General features: G+C 42.7%; 1 protein-coding gene and 1 non-coding gene across 3 annotated transcripts; one reads left to right on the top strand and one right to left on the bottom strand.

The window, feature by feature from the left end:
- Positions 1–5,674: 5,674 nt before the first annotated feature.
- On the bottom strand, positions 5,675–5,746 carry trnac-gca. Its single transcript has one exon. It is a non-coding gene; the product is annotated as a tRNA-Cys (tRNA).
- Positions 5,747–6,647: 901 nt separating this feature from the next.
- On the top strand, positions 6,648–25,098 carry LOC110538142 (plexin domain-containing protein 1-like). Of its 2 annotated transcripts, XM_036938204.1 has the most exons (16): positions 6,648–6,773; positions 6,885–6,954; positions 8,237–8,273; positions 21,207–21,361; positions 21,921–22,064; positions 22,219–22,288; positions 22,475–22,597; positions 22,689–22,807; positions 22,935–23,034; positions 23,131–23,223; positions 23,377–23,458; positions 23,540–23,600; positions 23,719–23,845; positions 24,115–24,150; positions 24,238–24,395; positions 24,523–25,098. In XM_036938204.1, exons 1-16 carry the CDS (start codon positions 6,748–6,750, stop codon positions 24,640–24,642), a joined length of 1,521 nt encoding a protein of 506 aa, XP_036794099.1. In that variant the 5' UTR covers positions 6,648–6,747; the 3' UTR covers positions 24,643–25,098. The 2 variants fall into 2 exon arrangements, with proteins under 2 accessions (XP_036794099.1, XP_036794100.1); XM_036938205.1 differs by lacking the exon at positions 8,237–8,273 and having other exon boundaries at positions 6,729–6,773.
- Positions 25,099–25,184: the final 86 nt, after the last annotated feature.

Genomic DNA, 25,184 nt, shown 5'->3' with positions numbered 1-25,184 from the left:
CCCCATATTCTGTTTGTCTATGGCAGGGATGGGTAACTTTGATGGGGGTGGGGGCAAAGGGAAAGTAATACAAAAGTAACTGAAAGTTATCAGATTACGTTACAGAGTTTGGGTAATCCAAAACGTACGTTACTGACTACAATTTTGGACAGGTGACTAGTAACTGTAATGGATTACATTTAGAAAGTAACCTACCCAACAACCCTGTGTTCACTCATGACTGTGTGGCAGCGCACATCTCCATCTCAATCATCAAGTTTCCTGATGACAGAACAGTGGTAGGCCTAATTACCAACAACAACGAGACAGCCTACAGGGAGGTGTTGAGAGCTCTGGCGGTGTGGTGCCAGGATAATAACCTTTCTCTCGATGTCAACAATACAAAGGAGCTGATCGTGGACGACAGGAGACAGCAGAGAGAGCACGCCTCCATCCACATCGACGGGGCCACAGCGGAGAGGGTGAAAGCTTTAAGTTCTTTGGCGTGTGCATCACTGAGGACCTGAAATGGTCCCTTCACACCGATAGTGTGGTGAAGAAGGCGCAACAGCGTCTCTTCAACCTCAGGAAGCTGAATAAATTCAGCTTGGCCCCTAACACCCTCACAAACATCTACAGATGCAACATTGAGAGATCATTCTGTTCGAGCTGTATCATCGCCTGGTACAGTAACTGCACCGCCTGCAACCGCAGGGCTCTCCAGAGGGTGGTGCGGTCTGCCCAACGCATCATGGGGGGAACACTGCCTGCCCTCCAGGACATCTATAGCATCCAGTGTCACAGGAAGGCCAGGATGAGTATCAAGTACCTCAGCCACGGCCCGTCCACTACCATCTAAATGGCGAAGACAGTACAGGTGCATCAAAACTGGGACCGAGAGACTGATAAACAGCCTCTATCTCCAGGCCATCAGTTAAACAGTTATCACTAGCCGGCCTCCGCCCGGTACCTTGCCCTGAACCTTAGACACTGTCACTAGCCGGCTACCAACCGGTACTCTACCCTGCACCTGTACATAGAGTTGTTGAACACTGGTCACTTTAATAATGTTTACATACTGTCAATGGTGGAAAAAGTTCTCAATTCTCATACTTGAGTAAAAGTAAAGATACCTTAATAGAAAATGACTCAAGGTAAAGTGAATGTCACCCAGTAAAATACTACTTGAGTAAAAGTCTAAAAGTATTTAGTTTTAAATACACTTAAGTTTCAAAATTAAATGTAGTTGCTGAAATATACTTAAGTTTCAAAAGTAAAAATACAAATAATAAAACATTCCTTATATTAATTAAGCAAACCAGAAGGCACAATTTAAAAACATTTTCTTTACAGGTAGCCAGGGTCACACTCCAACATCCTTTAAAAACAAAGCATTTGTGTTTAGTGAGTCCACCAAATCAGAAGCAGTTGGGTTCACCAGGGACGTTCTCTTGATAAGTGTGAGAATTGGATAATTTTCTGTCCTGCTAAGCATTCAAAATGTTAGGATTACTTTTGGGTGTCAGGGAAAATGTATGGAGTTAAAAGTACATATTTTTCTTTAGGAATGTAGTGAAGTAAAAGTAAGAGTTGTCAAAAATATACATTGTAAAGTACAGATATGACAAAAAACTACTTAAGTAGTACTTTAAAGTATTTTTTACTTAAGTACTTCATACCACTGCATACTGTTTTACCCACTTTAAATGTATATACTGTATTTTAGTCATGGCTCATCCATTATAACAATCTCCACAGAGGAACTCTAGAGCTCTGTCAGAGTGACCATTGGGTTCTTGATCACCTCCCTGACCAAGGCCCTTCTCCCCCGGTTGTTCAGTTTGGCCGGGCGGCCAGGTCTAGGAAGAGTCTTGGTGGTTCCAAATGTCTTCCATTTAAGAAGGATGGAGGCCACTGTATTCTTGGGGACCTTTAATGCTGCAGAATTTTTTAAAATATCCTTCCCCATATCTGTTCTTTGACACAATCCTGTCTCGGAGCTCTACAAACAATTCCTCATGGCTTGGTTTTTGCTCTGACATGCACTGTCAACTGTGGGACCTTATATAGACAGGTGTGTGCCTTTCCAAATCATGTCCAATCAATTGAATTTACCACAGGTGGACTCCAATCAAGTTGTGGAAACATCTTAAGGATGATCAATGGAAACAGGATGCAGATGAGCTGCAGATGAGCTCAATTTCGAGTCTTATATCAAACGGTCTGAATACTTATGTAAATAAGTATACATTTGTAATAATTTCAACAAAAAAAAAAAAAAAATTCAATCATTGCACCCACACTGCTCGCGTGCGCCAACGAGCGTCTGAGTAGCCAGGTGTTAAAATAGAACTTAGTTCTATTTGTGACGCTCGACGCACTACAAGTCCTGTCTCTCCCATCTTCTCATTGGTTTTTAAGAATATATTTACCCACGTGGGTGATTGAAAGATGAGCTGAGGTCCACACTCCAGTCCAGTCGGTTGTGGTAATGCATCTTAAAGTTGGTTGCCCACCTCCATAAAAAGTCTAAAAAAGAAGAAGAAGCCTGAGGAGAGGAGAGATTACTAGAAAACAAACGTTTACCCTTTTATCTGTTGATTAATTGTCGGAGTAGAGGACCTTGTGCATTTCAGGTAAAATGCAACCTAATGTTTATATACCAAGACAAATTAGCTAGCAACAGCAAGCTAGCTAGCTAAATTGCCATAAATGTTTAATGCTTTTCAACCTGTCCCCGAATATAGTTGGTTCAGAGTTTGCTTTAATATTTCAACCTGCGTGTCCTGATTGCATCTGGTGTGGCGGGACAAAATCAACATGCGTGCGATGGCGCACACGGACACACTCGCGTATGCCATCTGGTCAGCATGTTAGGTCTCTGGGACTGAACACTTCCCTCTGCAACTGGATCCTGGACTTCCTGATGGGCCACCCCCAGATGGTGAAGGTAGGCAACAACACATCCGCCACATTGACCCTCAACATGGGTGCCCCTCAGGGGTGCGTGCTTGGCACCCTCCTGTACTCCCTGTTCACCCACGACTGCATGGCAGCGCATGACTACAACACCATCATCAAGTTTGCTGATGACACAGCGGTGGTAGGCCTGATCACCAATGACGATGAGATAGCCTATAGGGAGGAGGACAGAGACTTGGCAGTGCGGTGCCAGGACAACAACCTCTACCTCACCGTGGGCAAAACAAAGGTGCTTATCATGGACTACAGGAAACGTAGGGCCGGACACGCCCCCATTCACATTGACGGGGCTGTAGTGGAGCAGGTTGAGAGCTTCAAGTTCCTCTGTGTCCACATCGCTAACGACCTATCATGGTCCAAACACACCAACACAGTCGTAAAGAGGGCACAACAATTCCTCTTCCCCCTCAGGATGCTGAAAATATTTGGCGTGGGCCCTCTGATACTCAAAAAGTTCTAAAGATGCACCATTGAGAGCACCTTGACTGGCTGCATCGCCGCTTGGCATGGCAACTGCTCGGTATCGGACTGCAAAGCAATACAGAGGGTACATCGCTGGGGCTAAACTCCCTGCCATCCAGGACCTCTATACCAGGCGGTGTCAGAGGAAGGCCCTAAAAATGGTCAAAGACACCAGCCACCCAAGTCATAGACAGTTCTCTCTGCTGTCGCATGGCAAGCGGTACCAGAGGGCTATGTCTGGGACCAAAAGGCTCCTGAGCAACATCTACCCCCAAGCCACGAGACCGATAAATAGTTAACCAAATAGCTACCTGGACTATCTGCATTGACCATTTTTGCACCAACTCTTTTTGACTTTATGCACACACACTGAACTCTACCCACACACTCACATGTACTTACACTGACAATCCAAAACCCTGCACACACACACACACACACACACACACACACACACACACACACACACACACACACACACACACACACACACACACATACACACACACACACACACACACACACACACACACACACACACACACACACACACACACACACACACACTCACTCACTCACTCACTCACTCACTCACTCACTCACTCACTCACACACACACACATAACACGTACACACAGGCACACTGTCACCACACACACACACACATTTCCACACTCATCACATATGCTGCTGCTACTATCTATTATCTATCCTGTGGCCTAGTCACTTTACCTCTACAGTATATTTACATATCTAACTCAATTTCCTCATACCCTTGCACATCAACTTGGGTACATAGCCAAGCTATCATTGCTCATTTTGTATTTATTCCTCATGTTACTATTTTTTTCTATTATAATTTTGGTTTTGTTGATCGTATTCTGCATTGTTGGGAAGGGCACATAAGTAAGCATTTCACTGTTAGTCTACACCTGTTGTTTACGAAATAACATTCTCTTAGTTTAGATTTGATCTTATTTCGGGATTAGAAAAGTATTGGAGAGCCTTTACACACGAAGGAAAGAAAATGGTGGTTTGATTCCTTTAGAAAATTGGCACATTCAGTTCTTAAAACTGAAATTATTGTATGTAGAATTATAATAGGGAGAATAGTGTACAATAGTAGGCTATACCCTCGTCTATTGCTGCACTAACCATGGAACTGTGTGATGACACAGCCAACTATTGCACCATACGTCGGGTTCAAACTGTCACGGCTTTAGTCGGCGCTCAGCTCCATAACGATTTAATTAGCTTTAGCTTACTTGTCGTTTAATTAAAATATATTATCAACTGCCACTAACGATCTTCAGCAACAACCGCATGGCCGTGGCGGCGCTTACAGAGGAAGAAAATGTGGATAAACGAAAACAATGTAATGAAATGGAACGATAATGTAGGCTGTACCAACTGAATGTGTGTTGTTGAATGTGTGTTGTTATCAGGAATACTGACGGTCAGTACTGATAGTGTGTAATATTTATCATGATAGAAATAGGAGACAGAGAAAGTCGGGGTAGCCTATAATGAAGACATTCGAGAGAGTGCCCATCCCTGCGAGTTTCAAAACAATGCTGTACAATTTAAGTTCTGCATAACGGCACAGCATTTCAGAAACGTTACTGTGGGGAAGTTGATGTGTTGATATGCTCCAGTTTGCAGCCATATGACTGGTTCAACATTTGTCTCGCGATAATAAGGTCAAAAATTATCTAAAAGAAGTGTTGTTTATATTTACAATTCCCTTTTCCAAACGGATTACTCATTTACCTAGCTCTTATTAACAGCTCTTATCAAGTTGTAAATTACAGTGCATGAAGAATGGTGTTACTGTATTTCTACCAGGAAAAATACAGTACCGGTAGATGCTTTTTCCACTTGGAACCGCTAGGTTCTCTAGACCTTATTCATTGTTTCCTTCTGCGCAAAGACGGTGGAATTATTAGGGAATTAAGTCAAGGTCAGAGTCCGGATATCTATAGACACATTTCCACCACACCTTCATTTATTTCATCTCCACCCAAAACAAATAGCAGGTGAATAGCATGCTATTCTCAAGCTTAAATTCTAGGTCAGAATACATGTAGATAGAAAACTGCACAAAAAGGGAATTAAGCTCCATTAACTCGGGTCTGAATCGGGCCCATGTTTATGTTGGCCTTGCATACCCAGTTAGACACCATTCACTATTCATCAACCCACCATTGATAATAACTATTAGACCTGTGATTGATATGTATCAAAGAAAATGAGGGGGCACCCGGATTTGAACCAGGGACCTCTTGATCTGCAGTCAAATGCTCTACCACTGAGCTATACCCCCTGATAGAAAGCCCTGTCACTAGAGGTATTCTAGTCAATGTTCTAAGTGTTTAATAGGTTAGAGCTACTAGAACATTGCTCCACGCCCTGTAACTATAAAGTGTATGTTTTCTTTTATTTGTTTTTAACCTTTATTTAACTAGGCAAGTCAGTTAAGAACAAATTCTTATTTACAAGGACGGCCTACCTCGGCCAAACCCTAACCCGGACGACGCTGGGTCACTTGTGCGCCGCCCTACGGGACTACCAATCACGACCGATTGTGAAGCAGTGCTTTAGACCACTGTGTGTGTGTGTGTGTGTGTGTGCAGGGTTGGGTAGGTTACTTTCTAAATGTAATCTGTTAGTTACTAGTTACCTTTCCAAAAGGGTCAATTGTACGCCGCCCTACGGGTCTCCCAATCACGGCCGGTTGTGATACAGCCTGGAATCGAACCAGGGTCTGTAGTGACGCCTCCAGCACAGAGATGCAGTGCCTTAGAACACTGTGTGTGTGTGTGTGTGTGTGTGTGTGTGTGTGTGCAGGGTTGGGTAGGTTACTTTCTAAATGTAATCTGTTAGTTACTAGTTACCTTTCAAAAATTGTAATCAGTAACGTAACTTTTGGATTACCTACATTTTGTAAAGTAATCTGATTACTGTGTGTGTGTGTGTGTGTGTATGTGTGTGTGTGTGTGTGTGTGTGTGTGTGCAGGGTTGGGTAGGTTACTTTCTAAATGTAATCTGTTAGTTACTGTTAGTTATACCTGTCCAAAATTGTAATCAGTAACGTAATTTCTGGATTACCCACATTTTGTAATGTAATCTGATTACTTTCAGAAACACACACACACCGCATCCAGAACACAGAGCCAATATTTACCCAGCCGTCTGCACAACACAGGAGGATCAGATGTACAGACACAGAGGAACAGAAAAATGGAGAGAGAGAGACAGGGTGACAGGGAGAGGGCTACTAAAAAAAGAGTGAATGAGGAAGATGGAGAGAGAGAGCTGTGTTAAATGAGAGGGAAAGAGTACAGAACTGAGTGGGTGTTTGTAATACAGGAGAGGAGTTGAATATGATAAATATTTTGGGTTGAAGTGAATGACACTGGAACAGCAGAATATTATTCTGAAGTTTGTATTTTTACATCCAGATCCAGCATGTCATTGACCTCTTTGAATCTGACTGACTCGTGGAAAAGGCTGAATGACCCGCAGCATAATGTGAGTCACTTACAATTCAAGTATCTCCCTCTATTTCTGGTGTAATTCCCCAGATGACCAGTAGAGACCAGTGTAAGCAAATAAAATTGTGGGAGTTTATTCAGAACATGCTCGTAGAAATCTGTTTACAGTAAAACCGAGATTTATCTTTTCATTGTGCAAGAGAATAGTCAGCTCTATTGTAACATTCCAATGTTCAATGACATTCTGAGTATCATGCCCTACTCAATATGTCCCTAGCCCTAGTATGTAGGCTACATTTTCCAGCAGTGAATCTTGAAAAGTCTCAACTGTCATTTCCTCACCAGCGTTCTCTAGCCTGATTTTTCAAAGTGGAACTGATTTTAATGGAACAGCTGAGAGAGAAGCAGAGTGATGGTGGAGACGACCACACAGTGTGTGTAAAGGAAAGCGTATTTGAGCAGTATAACAGGCAGAGCTGCTGTCGCATGTGCCTGGAAATTAAACCATAGCCAAACAAAACCAGACATGCCCCTTTTTCATATGACCCACAGAACGTATGCTAAGTACTCAGACAATATGTTTGTTTTGTATTGACCAGATAAACGTTCATAGCAGTGGACAGTACCTGTATATGTCATTGTGGTAATTGTCTGTTATGGTGGCTGTATGGTTAGAAGCACTGTTAACCGCTTGTTCTTCACTGCAGTTTATAACCAGTTTATAACCAGAAGGTCAATAGACAGATTCCGGGAAGAGATTGTACTGTTTTTACTGCATTCATTTAATTCTCGGCAGCAGCCATGTCTGAACACAAAGGCACTATATCACTGTCCAAGGCAAGGAGATGGCATGGCATCTACTATTGAGTTCCCTCAGAGATAAGAGAGAGGGCCCCACTGTGATTCCAGACGATTTCACTAGAATCCAAGTCCAAATATGGAAGGAGAGAGACAGAGAGTGGGGCACATCAAAGCAAAGAGGATGAGAACATGAGAGAGGCAGGACATGCCGGGAGAGAGAGCACTTTCATCTCCTCAGCTGCTATGCCTGATCATCCCTCTGTCTTTGTCATCGCCATGGCAACAGAAGAACAGCATTGAGAGGGTGCTGTAGAGGGAGAGAGAGTGTGTAAGTGGAGAGAGCACGCGAGGGAGGGAGAGGAGAGGGAGCTACAGGGTGACTGGGACCAGGAGAAACTCCGTGGCTGAAAGAGAAGAGAGGGAGAAGAAGGAAGAGAGAGTGAAGAGAGAGCTGTGTGTTTTTGTTGTTGCTGAACAACATGTGTCTCAGTGTGCTGCTGCTCATCTTTCTCTCCCAGGCAGAGTTGGGGAGAGTTTGGGCTCAGCAACAAACAGGTAAGCTTTTCTTTCTCCCCTACCTCTCCTGTGTTTTCCATCCTGACTCTCTTGTCTCAGTGTACTTCCTCACCTTTTTTCACCTGTTGTCTCCTCCCTCCTTCTCTCCTCATTTCCCCCATGCATCACTCTCTTCATACCACTGGAAGTTGGTGGCACCTAAATTGGGGAGGATGGGCTTGTGGTAGTGGCTAGAGCAGAGTTAGTGGAATGGTATCAAATAGATCAAACACATGGTTTCCATGTTTGATGCCATTCCATTCGCTACGTTCCAGCCATTACTATGAGCCGTCCTCCCATCAGCAGCCCCCATTGCTTCACACAGCCTCTCTTCAGGTCGCTCGGGTGTTGTTCTTTCTGCCGTACAAAAAACCACCTCATCCAGGCGCTTCTCTCCCTTTTTTAAATCCCAGAATCCTCTTTTATTTACATAACATATTCCATTTACATCTGTCCATCTCTCTTTCCCCTTCATGACTCTCCCACGTCCATCCTAAGATGTCACAACAACTTATGATCACATGGAATAATAGCAACTTTTGTATTTAACATGAAAGAAAAGCTGTAAGCGTTATGGCATTCTTTTTTATTTGGTGTTTCATGGCTTCCATAACCTACGTACAGATGTCTTTGAAGACACTGTTTTTCACTAATTGACTTATATAAGGGAAATGGTACAGGTTCGTGATTGTGTTTGGAAACGGGCATACCCTTATACTCTTTGTTTGTGCAGAAAAGTTAGTTCCTAGTTTGCAATGAAAGTGTGACCATAAAAAAACACCATGGTCCAGAAACGTGCAAATGACTCAGAATAACAACCCACAAAACAGCTTCTGCCTAACATTAGATTTGGACGTGTTTCTCCCTGCCACTCTGCTAGCCTAAAAGTCAGACGGTCCAGGGAGGGAAAGGAGAGGTGAACAGACAGAGAGAGAAAAACTGTTGGGGAATGTAGGCAAAAAAAGTGGTAGCTTGATGAATCGTGTGTGTTTTCTTTTTATCCTTTATTTATCCAGGTCTTTCTCACTGAGATAAAATCTATTTTTCAAAAGACACCTGGTCCAACAGCAGCAGGGGGAAAAAAGTTTCAGACACAACATTGAACAAAACTATAGACACCGATACAGTACAACAATGACATATTACATGTGTGTCTGTATGTATGTGTGTTGAAAGTGTATGCATTTCTGTGTGCTTGGGGTGTGACAGGAATGCCTGTGGACCGATGGAGGGGGATGAATTGCGATGTGTTTCTCCTCCTAGCCATATAAAGCCTTTTATCACAGATTGAGTAATTCGATTTGTCTCCACCACTGTCCCACCACTGCACTCCTCTTTCTATGATCTCCTCACTTTTCAATAAATCCTGTAACCCTTATTAGCCAAATCTCTGCTCCCAATTCCTATTTGATTTCACTAGTACTCTTCGCTGACTGTCTTCCTCTCGTGACCTTTGTTTTGCTCCAAAATCCCTTGAGGAAAGGCAGATGCATCCCATTCTCCTGCCCTGATACTATCTACCACTTTCAAAACAACAACAGCTCTTCACTGAGCTAAATTAATTGCTTTTTGTGTTTATCTTACACAGCATAAAATGAGATGATTTTATTTTTTACATGCAGTGTAAAAAAAAAGAAGCTGTTTGAAATAGGATCAAGTGGAGCTACCCCTCGAGAGCTTTCTGCAGCATCTAAACCAGATTAGGAAAACACAGTTTGAGGGATGAAAATGAATTGTGAGGCAGCTGACCTCAGAGCTTGGCTCTCTGTTCTTTGTCCTGTTGAGAATTTCACTTAACAAATGACTTGTGTCTGGTCCAGCCATACTGGGGCCAAGCCTGAACAGAAACAAAATGGAATGGATAAATCTGGATATACTAAATATCTGTGTGGCTGACATCCATAGATGTGATTTCACTGTCGTGGAGATTTTGATCTGCAACAGCAAGGGTCATTGTGACATCGATAAAGACACTTCTGGCAAGTTTCAAGAGAACAGAAGGATCCGTGAAGTAGGGATAGAGGAGCAGGGAGGGAGACAAAGATCCTATTCATTATCTCCAGCACCATGCCAGTGTCTACATACGTGTTCACGTCACGTTTCTATGATCTGTGGTCAAAAAGAGAAGAAGAAACGTCCTGAAATAATGGTTATCTGTGACATCACAGAGTAGGATTAAACGAAACAAATTAAAACAGTGATTTTCAAAACCTTGTTTCTAGTCAGAAGGGGGGGTATTTTATTGCTCCCCATGTCACTGTGTTTCTTAAGTGTTTTAAATGTAATGGTGTCATCGGCTAGAACATTATAACTTTATATATTTTTTCTACAAAGCATAGAAATGCTCCATTTTCGCGTATGTAGAAATATTGTGCTGGAAATAATGAAAATGAGGTTGAAAAGTGGTAGAATTGCCCTTTAACGATTTTTTGGCAGAGTTAAAGAAAGTGATTTTCTGGATGATGAGGTGTGATGTTGGCATTGGGGAATAAGACATGGTTCAGCACTGATCTTCATTGAGATGCCTGACTTAGTTCGTTATGGGCTTTGTCTTATCGTACAATGAAAAACAGAATTAATTCCTTTACCTCATCCACTGAGAGATTGGGTTTCACCATAACAAAGGAAGTATGAGGTCATCACTGCTCTCTTGTTTTCATAGAAGAGATCTTGGTGTTTTTTCAAAATGTAAAATCTCTTGTTTCAGCATAACACCTGCTACCTTATAAGCTTTATCATATATACGTTTTCGGGTATTATGCCACCCACCAAGTCTTATTTGACTGATATGAGTAATGTGTTCAAGTTATAACGTGAGGACAATTTGCTTGATGCAAGTTTTTCAGACTCTTCAACAGTCACTTTCTGTTGGCATTCTGGATGGTGGTTGTTCCTCTTGTGGTTCTGACCCTACAATTACCACTGCAGCTGTAGTGAGTGAGTGTGTGTGCATGCAGTATGTGTCAGTGTAAAGCAGGGATGGGCAACTGTTGGCCTGCAGGCCCTTTTTGTAGGCCTGCGGACCAAAAAAAAAAGTATATATATATTTTTTTTTAGGAACTCAGTTGGATCTCAACTTAATGTTCAGAGTTAGAATAATAGAATACACAAAGTGCAAAACTGATACTTTTTCTCTCCGCTTCATGGGAATTAGTTATCACATTTGAATTAGGTATAAAATTGCAGGCAATGCCATGACCTGGTCACAAAGCCTAATAATCAACGTACATTTCAATAATCCATAAGAATGTCTGAAGAAACATATTTAGCAATATATTTGCCATATTAGGTCAAAAGTTCACTTTTTAATTCAGGTATCAATGATCATTTGCTGTGGGTTTTGTAGTTTCAAGCTTTTATTGTCACGTGCACGTGCACAGTGAAATGCCTTTCTTGGAAGCTATTTCCTAATGCAGTAACCAATATCAATGTAGTGCTATAAAATAAAGTAGAACAAAAACACACAGGAAATAGAAACAAGAACACTGAAAAGTAAGTATGCTATACACAGGGTCAGTGTCTATATCATATTTACAATGTGCAGGGATACAAGAGTGATAGAGGCAGATATGTCTAGGAGTAAGGTGACCAGGCATCAGGATATATGATAACAGAGTGTCAGTGTGCGTGTTATGTGTGTGTGAGCAAATTAAGTGCATGTGCTAGAATGTCAGTGGGAGTGAGTGTGTAGAGTTCAGTGAGTGTGCATAGAGTCAGTGCAAAAATAAAAAAAAAGAAGGCAGTCATATTCATATGATCGGCCACATTGAGTTGATCTGTGGAATTAGTGCGGCATCCGGCTGATCCTGGGCCAGCCCTGGCAGTTGCTCCCATGCAGGAAAGGGTGTGCCCTCTCACCCCCGGTCTGACTGACCACTCACAGAAACCGGCCTGGAAATATGGGCTGAGTGGTTTCTTAGCATCAGGGTTATTTTGGTGCTCAGGCCAGAAGACTGTTTGACTGTCTATCGGCCTATGAGTTGTAGTTTTAACTTGACCATGTTGAGAGAGGGTGTGGTATAGTTTTTCTGCAGACCTGACCTCTGTTTTAGACAATTCAAATCAAATGAAAGGAAAGCCTGAGGTCTGTGACTAAGTGACAGTTGCCTGTGTTTCAGCAGGCCAGACACTCAGTGTGGGCCTTATATTATAACAGAGGAGGTGTTTATTCTCACTTGTCATATCCCATTTCTCCTCTGTCATCAGGCATTCTAATACATCAGTGGTTGAGAGGTCGCTTTCAACATAGTTGGGCTTTCAACATACCTTTCAAACTTGTAATAGTAGAAGGCACCAAATTGGGTAGTGCATCTACAGTTTTCGTCTTGTCATGTCAGTCATCGCAGACGTTAGAAAGATATTTATAACTTGTCTGAAATGTCCAGATCAACTAGCCCATTTTAGCTCCAAAAAATGTAGGTCGATTTTTTTTGCCCATTGATTTTGTTGTAATGTTTGAGGCACTCACTCTTGTCGTGATGTGTGTTTTATCCTATATTTTAATTTAATTTATTTTTAATTTTTAATCCCAGCCCCCATCACCGCAGGAGGCCTTTTGTAAATAAGAATTTGTTCTTAACTGACTTGCCTAGTTAAATAAATAAAAAAGTAAAAAATTAACTCAGATATCACATGAACACTCAACAGGATGTTCGCCAATGATGGAAGGGGGGCCAGAGTGAAAAAGTTTAGGAGCCACTGCAACACATGATTTATTACCCCCGCCTGCTGGTTTTAAAAACAGACATTCTAGAACACTATAGTCACACATGCCTGATTCTTCAACTGGCTCTGTATGTTCTCTCTCTCTCCCATCTGGGGAGATGACCCTGGATTGTAGAACTGTGTTGGAACTGTGTTCACAAGAGAATTGGATGTTGTAGCCATAGAAATAGAATGGTCCTATATGTTTTACATCACCAATCATACCACACCTCATTCCCCCAGAAACACGCTGCAGTGCTGGCACACGCATATGTCTATGGGGAAAACGTGACACCAAAGATCCAATTGGACTTTTGATATTTTCTTTTGCAGAGATGGTTCCCATACTTTTCCTCAAAAAGAAGAGCAAGGATACAAAACAATCTAGGACCAAATCTCCCTTGTGACACTACCCACTATCACAGGCCTCTCACACTCTTTTAGCATTTTAATTGCCCTTAAATTGCCCTTAAGTCCCCTCCATTTCCTTCACAGCCCTCTATATACTCCTTATCTCGCCTCTTGAAGTATTTCATTGTTCTCCCCCTGCTCTGGGTATAATAGTCTGTAGAGTTATGCCGTATAATTACTAGCCTTGGTGCTAGTCTGTTTGTTTCTGCTCGCTTGCCAAGCAGGCAGTAGGTAGCCTGCCTGTTAAGAGTGTTGGGACAGTTACTGAAAGGTCGCTGGTTCGAATACCCGAGCTGACTTCCTGAAAAATCTGCCCATGTGCCCATGAGCAAGGCACATAGACCCGAATTACTCCTGTAAGCGCCACTGGATAAGAGTGTCTGCTAAATTAATATACATGTAAACACCTTTTGGAATTGTCATGCCAAACATATGTTTGTCTTGACAATGGAGGAGGCAGAAGCACAAACAGATCTGGGACCAGGCTATAAGAATGCATAGGAATTTAACTTACAGTGGTTTATAGGATCTATATCAGTTATGGGTAAGAGCCTTTAGCACAATCGCATCCAGTTGGACAGTGTAGTACATGCTTTCAAGATAGGGGTCATTATGTTTTAGTGATATAAAGAATATATATGACTGAACATTTCCTTTGAAATAGACCTCGGCTAGAGCCAATAAAAGCATACCATGTAAGAATCTCAAACGATAACGTCGACAAAATAAGACATTTACGATTTACAAATAGGATGGAGTGATAAACCCCTGATCGCCTGAGTCTATTTGAGATGAGGGGCATTAGAGGAACCTTAGCTGCACTTAAACCCTCTTCACTCCCTTCTCTCAGTAATCATCCTACTAGCAGGACAGAACACATGCAAAACCGTCTGGATGGACGAGTGACTCTTTACCACAAACAGTCCTTTAAATCAAATCAAGTTATATTTGTGACATACACATGGTTAGCAGATGTTAATGCGAGTGTAGCGAAATGCTTGTGCTTCTAGTTCCGACAATGCAGTAATAACCAACGAGTAATCTAACCTAACAATTCCACAACTACTACCTTATACACACAAGTGTAAAGGGATAAAGAATATGTATATAAAGATATATGAATGAGTGATGATACAGAACGGCATAGGCAAGATGCAGTAGATGGTATCGAGTACAGTATATACATATGAGATGAGTAATGTAGGGTATGTAAACAAAGTGGCATAGTTTAAAGTGGCTAGTGATACATGTATTACATAAAGATGCTGTAGATGGTATCGAGTACAGTATATACATATGAGATGAGTAAAGTAGGGTATGTAAACATTATATTAAGTGGCATTGTTTAAAGTGGCTAGTGATACATTTTTTACATCAATTTCCATTATTAAAGTGGCTGGATTTGAGTCAGTATGTTGGCAGCAGCCACTCAATGTTAGTGGTGGCTGTTTAACAGTCTGATGGCCCTGAGATAGAAGCTGTTTTTCAGTCTCTCGGTTCCTGCTTTGATGCACCTGTACTGACCTCGCCTTCTGGATGATAGCGGGGTGAACAGGCAGTGGCTCGGGTGGTTGTTGTCCTTGATGATCTTTATGGCCTTCCTGTGACATCGGGTGGTGTAGGTGTCCTGGAGGGCAGGTAGTTTGCCCCCGGTGATGCGTTGTGCAGACCTCACTACCCTCTGGAGAGCCATACGGTTGTGGGCGGAGCAGTTGCCGTACCAGGCGGTGATACAGCCCGACAGGATGCTCTCGATTGTGCATCTGTAGAAGTTTGCCCTCCTGCCCTCTTATCAGAATCCTCTAGACAGGCAGGCTCCTCTTGTTGGCTTGGTGATAAGCCAGTGATTTAAGTACCGATGGCCTTGAGAGTTTTACTCTAGACCACTGAACTGATCAGAGCTGGCCAACTACAGCCCTGCTCCCTCCACACCCCTCCCTTCCAAAACATGACCACTCATTGCAATGCAGACCATCACAGATAGAATAAAGCTATACATATTGTGGCAATGCATTGCTGTTGCTATGTTTTACATACCATAAGAGGCACCTTATAACAATGACCACCTTGTATTTTATGCAGTCTGTTTTCCAACCTCCATCTCCATACTCAGCAGTCATGTTTCATTGATGCTGTAATGAAACAAAAGATGGCACATCAAGAAGAAATATCGTATTCGGAGTGCGTGCAAATACCAGACAAAATGAGCCCTGACAAATATGGGTGGTGCCAGTATGGTCAACACATTGCTAGTAATACTCATCCTGTGGCTGTGGTTTGATGAGGGCTTTGGATAGAATATCACTAATCGCTGGTGAAGTGATCACTTAGAACCACATTTTGAGGTGTTGTGAATGAATGCACTTTCATGGTTTGAGCAGCTGGCCTGTGTTTTTCCCCCAGTCTACAAATTTTAGTGTGTGAGGTATGCCAACTTAACCGATAGGTTATATCACCAACACCTACTTTATGTCTCCTACCCACCCACACAAACACTTGTGGCCACCATAGAATCAGATCATTGCCAACACACATTCCACTTGCAGGTTATTTCAGTGTTTGGTTTAGCGTTCTATTTATGTACTAAACATAGGCTTCTTTTCGGATTTGTCAGAGACAAGCCACACGGACACAAACTGCTGGCTAGTGTTTGTCAAGCACCAGATTATTCACTTAGGGTTAACTATACCTAAACGTTCTGAACAGTTTAAATGAATGAAGTGATTTGACTCAGAAAAGGGCAGTTTATATGAAATGAACACCTGTTTGTGCCAGCCAGGGTTGATTCCACCCAGTCGGTGCAACAACAAAATCGGGTACCAAAAATTGCCATGTTCTGAGTTGGAGTTCTATCACACACGGTATACGATTACAACAAACATCTCTTTCTTTCGCTGATCTAGTAAGAAAATTCAAACGTGACCAGACTGCAGACTGTGTTACCCAAGTCAGTTTGATCTGCTCAACAAGTTATTTTCAGAGAGAATTTGCAGCAGCCGTGCTGACCACGGCATGTTCATGGTGATTTCACCGGGAAGAGTGAGATTCACAGATGGAATCTCATTGCTTTTTTGTTTGCCATATGCCTACCGATATTCGAAAACGTCCTTTCGTCTACTGAAAGCAAGAGACAAAACAGTAAATGTATACAGTACAGGAAGGTTCCCAAATGTAGGGTTAGAAGAGACACTCCATTTGAAAAAACAACAACACGTGTGGTAACGTTCATATAGTAAATGTGACGTCATGAACACACTCCCTCTTTCAGAGTCAGACGAAAAATTCCTAAAAGTTGCGCAACATTGAAGCTGTCTGAATCAGGAAAGCAAGTTCATCAGTTAAAAACTCATCATGTAATGACGTTGACAATAAGTGAGATTGTCAACGTTGGCTGGTGTGTTTATGGGTATAGTCAATATCTCCCTATCCCAGTCTGCTATCCCCACATGCTTCAAGATGGCCACCATTGTTCCTGTACCCAAGAAGGCAAAGGTAACTGAATTTAATGGCTATCGCCCCGTACCTGCCACCCTAGACCAACTTCAATTTGCTTACCGCCCCAGTAGATCCACAGACGATACAATCGCCATCACTCTGCACACTGCCCTATCCCATTTGGACAAGAGGAATACCTATGTCAGAATGCTGTTCATAGACTATAGCTCAGCATTCAACACCATAGTACCCTCCAAACTCATCATTAAGCTTGAGTCCCTGGGTCTGATCCTCAACACTGGGCCCCACAAGGGTGCATGCTCATCCCCCTCCTGTACTCCCTGTTCACCCATGACTGCATGGCCAGGCACGCCTCCAACTCAATCATCAAGTTTGCAGACAACACAACACAGTAGTAGACTTGATACCAACAATGACGAGACAACCTACAGGGAGGAGGTGAGGGCTCTGTGAATGTGGTGCCTGGAAAACAACCTCTCACTCAACGTCAACAAAACAAAGGAAACAGCAGAGGGTGCACCCCCCCCTATCTACACCGACAGGACCGCAGTGGAGAAGGTGGAAAGCTTCAAGTTCCTTGGTGTACACATCACTGACAAACTTAAATGGACCACCCACACAAACAGTGTGGTGATGAAGGCACAACAGAGCCTCTTCAACCTCAGGAGGCTAAAGAAATAGTCTTGTCACCTAAAACGCTCACAAACTTTTACACATGCACAGCTGAAAGCATCCTGTCGAGCTGTATCACCAACTGGTACGGCAACTGCTACGCCCACAACCGTAAGGCTCTCCAGAGGGTAGTGAGGTCTGCCCATTGCATTACCGGGGGCAAACTACCTGGCCTCCAGAACACCTACAGCACCCGATCTCACAGTAAGGCCGAAAAGATCATCAAGGACATCAACCACCTGAGCTTCACCCCGCTATCATCCAGAAGGCGAGGTCAGTACAGGTGCATCAAAGCTTGGACCGAGAGATTGAAAAACAGCTTCTATCTCAAGGCCATCAGACTGTTAAACAGACATCACTAACACATTAGAGGCTGCTGCCTATAGGCATAGACTAGAAATCACTGGCCACTTTAAGGAATGGAACACTAGTCACTTGATAATGTTTACATATCTGGCATTACTCATTTCATATGTATATACTGTATTCTATACTATTATACGGTATCTTAGTCACTTAATGTTTACATATCTGGCATTACTCATCTCATACTGTTTTCTATAATATTCTACGGTATATCATTCACTTAATAATGTTTATATATATCTGGCATTACTTATCTCATACTGTTTTCTATACTATTCTACGGTATCTTAGTCCGGTCCGCTCTGACACTGCTCGCCCATATGTATATAGTCTTAATTCATTCCTACTTAGAGTTGTGTGTATTGGGTATATGTTGTGTAATTTGTTAGATATTACTTGTTAGATATTACTGCACTGTCGGAGCTAGAAGCACAAGCATTTCGCTACACCAGCTATAACATCTGCTAATCACGTGTATGTGACCAATACAACTGGATTTGATTTGATTTTATGACAATACACAAACTAGTCCAATGCAGATAACAAAAAAGAAAAATGGTTAATATTCAAAGTTGACTTAACCTCATGTGTTATCTTCTGAAGGCTGAGGGATGGGTCTAGAGAAATGTAACCACTCTCAAATTCATAGTCAGAGCTATAGATGCAACTGTTTGGCCATAATGACCATCGTTATGTTTGGAGGAAAAAGGGGGAGGCTTGCAAGCCGAAGAACACCCATCCCAACCATGAAGCACGGGGGTGGCAGAATTGTGTTGTGGGGGTGCTTTGCTGCAGGAGGGACTGGTGCACTTCACAAAATAAATGACATCATGAGGGAGGAACATTTTGTGGATATATTGAAGCAACATCTCCAGACATCAGCCAGGAAGTTAAAGCTTGGTCACAAATGGGTCTTCCAAATGGACAATGACACAAAATGGCTTAAGGACAACAAAGTCAAGGTATTGGTCAAGGTATTGGAGTGGCTATCACAATTCCCTGACCTCAATTCTATAGAACATTTGTGGGCAGAATTGAAAAAGTGTGTGCGAGCAAGGAGGCGTACTAACCTGACTCTGTTACACCAGCTCTGTCAGGAGGAATGGGCCAAAATTCACCCAACTTATTGTGGGAAGCTTGTGGAAGGCTTCCTGAAATGTTTGACCCAAGTTAAACCATTTAAAGGCAATGCTACCAAATACTAATTGAGTGTATGTAAAGTTCTGACCCACTGGGAATATGATGAAAGAAAAAAAAGCTGAAATAAACAATTCTCTCTACTATTATTCTGACATTTCACATTCGTGAAATAAAGTGGTGACCCTAACTGACCTAAGACAGGCAATTCTTTTTAGGATTAAACATCAGGAATTGTGAAAAACTGAGTTTGGCTAAGGTGTATGTAAACTTTGGACTTCAACTGTATATTTTAGTATTTTGATCATTTGTGCAATTAATACAATCCCTCAAAAATGTGCGTGTCAGCAGTCAAGTTTTGAAAATAAAGCTTGATGTACAACTTTATCTCGCAACTGTATTCTATACAGAAACGGACACATTAAAAAAATCTAACGCATGGACAATGTTCTGTGCACATAAAACACAACACTGCTGACGTAATAAACGAGAAGGCTTGGATGTTGCAACCAATGCTAGCTAGCATCTGTATGACACTGGATGGCGACACGCCAGCAGAACTAACAATGGAATGTAGCTAGCATCTCCAGCACCACACATAGACAACATCTCCAGCACCACTCATGTAAAACACCTCCTGACTTAGATAGATGAACTGGCAACTAACCATCTCAATAACTCACAAGCAATTGCCATGCGATAAACAAACAAATAACAAAAATGACAGCAACAGATCATGACCAGACTGCACTGAGAAATGTCCCAAACCGAACAAAACACTTTCTGCTTTCAGCCCCCTACTCAAAATGTCCAGAGGGGGGCTCTACATCACAACGTGCAATCAAAACCTGAATGAGGCTACGGCCACACATGGACAATTGAAAACGGATGAAATCGTATATGCATTCTTGTTGAATCGGTAATTTCTGTCATTTCCAAACACAAAATCTCTATGTGGCTCCGACCTGAGAAGCAGAATAACCAGATGCATTGTGGCCTCAAGCAGAGTGATGTCCCCACATGTGTTATCTGATAACCACGGAGGTCCTCAGAGATTGGTCCCTCCTAATCCCAGATGATTTCAAATCCACATTGAGTTATTTGTTTGGATAATGTTTTATCAGAATGTTGTGGAACATATGCTGTGTTGTAAGTAGCTTTGGGAACTGCTCACAACTTTGGATCCAAGAGACAGAACATTGCAGTCCGTGGGATATGCAAGACAAGGAGAGGAGGAGGAGGAGGAGAGAAAAGCAAAGCGGCAGACAAACAAGAAATCCTCAAGGCCTTTCTAGTTTGTTGTATTGTGATTAGACTGTGGTCCAGCCAACACACGTCTTACGTGTGTGTGTGTGTGTGTGTGTGTGTGTGTGTGTGTGTGTGTGTGTGTGTGTGTGTGTGCGCGAGTGCATGCATGGGTGCGTGCAGGTGCAGTTGTAGGAAAAAAGGAGTTCAAAAGTTGAAATGCATGCCAGCATTCCCTCATGGCCAGAGATATGTTAATGCTATGTTCACTTTCAGCCCACAACATCCAAACCATTGCATTGAGTAATACACACTCGGTTCAGGATTATGCAGTAACCAAAAGCCAGGGTTGGGGAGTAGTGAACTACATGTAGTTCAACTAGTAATTTAACTACATTTTGCATTAGCTTTGTGATAGTTTAGCAATATTCTAATCTTGGTAGTGTTTTCAGAAGAGAATGACTTTTGTTTTGCCATGGGTGTAGCTACCTACTGAAGTTTTTTTGCAAAAAGAAAATATGGGTGATGTAGGCAAGAATTTCCTTTCTTTTTCAGCATAAGACCTGCCTAATTCTCACTTTAAACTGATTTGTGTTTAATGGGCTAAATAATACATTCTGTTAACATCTGACTCCAGAGTGTTCTGTTCTTCCAATTTGTAGTCCATGACATTTCATTTAGATTTAGATATGATAATTTAGTAGTTTTGATGTAGTGAACTACTTTTTCAAAGTAACTTTAGTTAAGTCAACTATATTTTTCTTAAGGCTAGCTTTAGTGGAGCTTAACTTCCACCCGTGAGAAGTAACTTGAAGTAGCTTCCCTAACTCTGCCTAAAGCAGATGCTTGATTTGTTTATAATGTGACCGAGTGGGTTCTGACATGCACCTTCTGATTGACACTGACTTGATCTGTGTCACTGACTCACTGTGTTTTGGACAGCGATGCGGTATCATGTGAATGGACAGCAGCATGATGAGAGGCCATCACACAGGACCCCCAGAGAACCGTGGCTGGGTGACGCCAGGGTGGCCAGGGAAGTACTGGGAGGAGGACTGACCATCGACACCCTACCAGACAACATGACACACTTAGTGGTGAGTGGCGCTGGGGAAGTTGTCCAACAACACACTAGTGTGGACAAGATGTGTACGTACAGTATGTCAATGCGAGATTCACTTGGTCCGGTTGTGGTGGTAGAATACTGCTCCCTGCTGGCCTTATATAAAACAAATCAATGTTGAAACGCATTAGACCGCAGAGGGTATATTGAAAAGAGTTGAACAATGTAGATCCAATCAAATTGCAGTCAATCAGTTCAACCTTGCTGCTGAAATGTACAGTCCAAGACATTCTTGGATATCCTAAGGTTTCTAAAAGTGTATCCGCTTAACTTATTTAGTATGCACCCTGCATTCTTCATATTTAGTATCCCTCTCTTTTGATACTACTATGTAATAAACTGGAGACTGGAACTCAATGTAGAATGTGTGTTTGTTTGTTTATGTGGGCTTGCATTCAAATGTTGCTTTCACTGTTAACCCTGTTGTTCATTATAGCATTTCATCTCCACTCCCCCTCACACCATTATTCTATCTCTCCCATCTCATCCCGCAACTTCCCCTCTTGCACTCACCTCTACTGTTTCTATAACAGGAGGATGCTGATAGGTATTACTCATGGCGTAGTTTTGGCCCCGATGACCCGCGCACAGATGAACTCTGGGTAGATCTAAACGACCTAGGACATGGCCAAGTCAGAATGCATGGCATTTTGTCGAATACACACAGACAGGCTGCGGTGAGTTATACACTTAGATACACACACACACACACACACACACACACACACACACACACACACACACACACACACACACACACACACACACACACACACACATACGCTCATGCACATTTAATTTCCCTCCCTCTCTCTCTTCCTCCTATTTCAGAAGGTTGCCCTCTCATTTGACTTCCCCTTCTACGGACATTATTTGAGGCAGATTACCATAGCAACAGGAGGTACATTTCATTATTCTTTTGGCACATGGCAAGTTGTTTAAACTCAGATGGAGCCACTTATCACATTTCTTCCTTTCTACTTCCTGCTTGTTACTTACATTAAGCATAGAAGGAGTGAACTATTGTAACTACCAGTTGCCACTTGCCATGCATCTCCATAGAAACCTGACCTCTGACCTTTTTCAGGGTTTATTTTCATGGGAGCGGTCACACACCGCATGCTGACAGCAACACAGTACATCGCTCCCCTCATGGCCAACTTTGACCCCAGCTTCTCCAAGGAGTCTACTGTGCAGTACCTGGACAATGGTAAGCCATAGAGTAACATTCAGACAGCGCTTGTTATTTGACTTTTGACCCTTAGTTGACCTCAGTGTGACCTGTCCTGTACTGACCCCAGGTGAGGTGTTTGTGGTGCAGTGGGAGCGGGTGAGACTCCATGGGAGGGAGGCAGAGGGGGCATACACCTTCCAGGCTGCCCTGCACCTCACAGGGACCATCACCTTCAGCTACAGAGATGTGAGTGGGACTTACAACATGCACACTTATGAACCTTGTACAACACCTCTCTGATTTGAATGTATTCCATCTAAATGCCAGGCACACTCTGTCAATTCTTCTCTACCTGTCTCTCTCGCTCTTTCAGATACCTTTGCCAGTGGAGGTGATAAGTTCTGCTGAGCACCAAGTGAAGGCAGGGTTGTCAGATGCATTCATGGTGAACCTGCCTTCCCCTCAATCCTCAGGTTAGAAGCAAGGGTTCCCTAACCACATCCAGGTTGGCAAGTCTTTGATGTCAAAGACTTTTGCTAAAATTATCTGAAATTATATCTCTCACATAGATGCCCAACGTCAGCTCTACGAGTACCATCGGGTGGACATCGATACAACTAAGATCACCAACAACTCTGCCTTTGAGTTCACTGCATTGCCTAGTAAGCAACTAATCTCTATCCCTCATACAGGCCTCTCAGACATTTCATCCTCAATAACCAGTCACAGGCACAGCTTAGTATGTTAATGCCAATGCCAATCATGTCGCTACAGAATCAAAACCCAGGTCTCTGTCTCTCCCTCCCTCTGTCCAGCCTGTCTGAAGCATGACAGCTGTGAACTCTGCCTCTCGTCCAACCTAACCTCTGGCTGTACCTGGTGCAACGTCCTCCAGCGGTGAGCAGGAGAGGAGTGTAGATCTCTATCTGAATAAAGAAGTCCTTGTTTCTTTGTGTTTGACATCTGTGTCCGTTTCAGGTGCTCAGACGGAATGGACAGACACAGGCAGGAGTGGCTGGACTACGCCTGTTCAGAAGAGGTATAATTGGACAATGTCAATGAACGTTCACATACTTTACATGTACTGCTCATCAAATGTAAATCACAGTCTAAGCTTCCTCTGTTAAAACCACAATTCTCATCCATTATATGGACAGGCAAAAGATGTCACCTGTGAGGATTATTCCAAGGGGGGACCAGACAGCTCTATTGACCCTTCAGTTCCCTCAGACTCTGAGGTCACCACACCCCTGGGGCCCCTACCAGAAGGCCCTGCCACGGAGAGTAAGTCAAGTGTGTAAATGAGTGTGCCTGGGAGGGTTTATATCGGAGTATCAGAGTTCAACTGTGCCTTTAGCAGTGTTAAACAGAGCAAGAACAATGATGCCATAGTACTGCTCTAGCTCTCAGTGTCTGTTTTTAGCCAGTGCCTACAGTAATCTGAGTGTTCTTAGAAATTGCACAGAAATGGAGTTCAGGAAAATAACAATGGAAGCAGTTTGAGTCCTAACTGTTCAATATTCAAGCTGATCCTAAATTTGATCTTCCTGCAGATAACACCAAACGTGTGATTCTATACAGTGGTAAAGGTGGGTGGATCTTGATTCCCTTTGAATTGTGTGTATGGAGCTATGTTTCAGGATTTTGATTGTACATTGTCTCTCTTTCCTGGTTAGACGTGAAGACAGGCCCTCCGAGACAACACGACGGGTCAGCTCACACAGGAGTTATAGTAGGTGTAGTAGCTGCATTGGTGCTACTGCTGGCTCTGACACTGCTGGCTCTTTACATCAACTCTCATCCTTCTGCTGCCTCACCACTCTACATCCTACAGGTTAGTAACACTATCAGGGCTCACATTCAACCAGCTCTGTCAGTCTGTGTCCTGCTAGATGTAGACTTCTACTCCCATTCTCTTTAACCTTTTCAAAACAATGACCTGTTTGATCTTATTTCAATAGCGACGCAACAGCTACTGGCCCTCCATGAAGTTCAGGAAGCAGCGATTCCACTCCAACTACGCAGAGGTGGAGGTCGAAGGTCACGAGAAGGAGGGAATCATGGAAGCTGGACAGTGCTGACCGGACTGAGGAGCAACTGGATGATGAGGAGAGAAAAATGAGTTTGTAGGAGAGGAAGGCGAGAGCTTAGAGCTACACACACATTCCCTACTCCATTACACAAATAATGTTTTCTGTTCATTAATTTTTCAATAATCACTTCAATATAGTCCCTGTCTTTGTTGGCAAAAATATTGTATATACTTTTTGGTGGACAAAGTCTTAAACTCTTCTCGTACACATCCGTGACTCAGGTTTTCGGGAAAGGGACAAATGAGAAGAGGCCACTTTTAGGCTTTGCTAGAATTTCTTTGTTGAGTTCCAAGTTTCTCAGCAGGTACGGATTGCTGTCTCACCATTTACCACACACCTCCATGGGATGTGTAACTGGAATAAACTGTGATACATTATGGCTACCAACATCCATGGAAAAAACACTATAAAGGATTCTGTATCCCTGCACTTCCATGACAAGAAGGAAGACCAGTTGACGATGTTCTTCAATGATAATCTCTGTACAGTTAATGTTTGAATAGTTTGTTCCTGTATTGCTTTTTTTGATA

The sequence above is a fragment of the Oncorhynchus mykiss genome, chromosome 12 (genome assembly GCF_013265735.2).
Source record: "Oncorhynchus mykiss isolate Arlee chromosome 12, USDA_OmykA_1.1, whole genome shotgun sequence".
NCBI lineage: Eukaryota > Metazoa > Chordata > Actinopteri > Salmoniformes > Salmonidae > Oncorhynchus > Oncorhynchus mykiss.
This window is presented reverse-complemented; position numbering and strand designations above follow the sequence as displayed.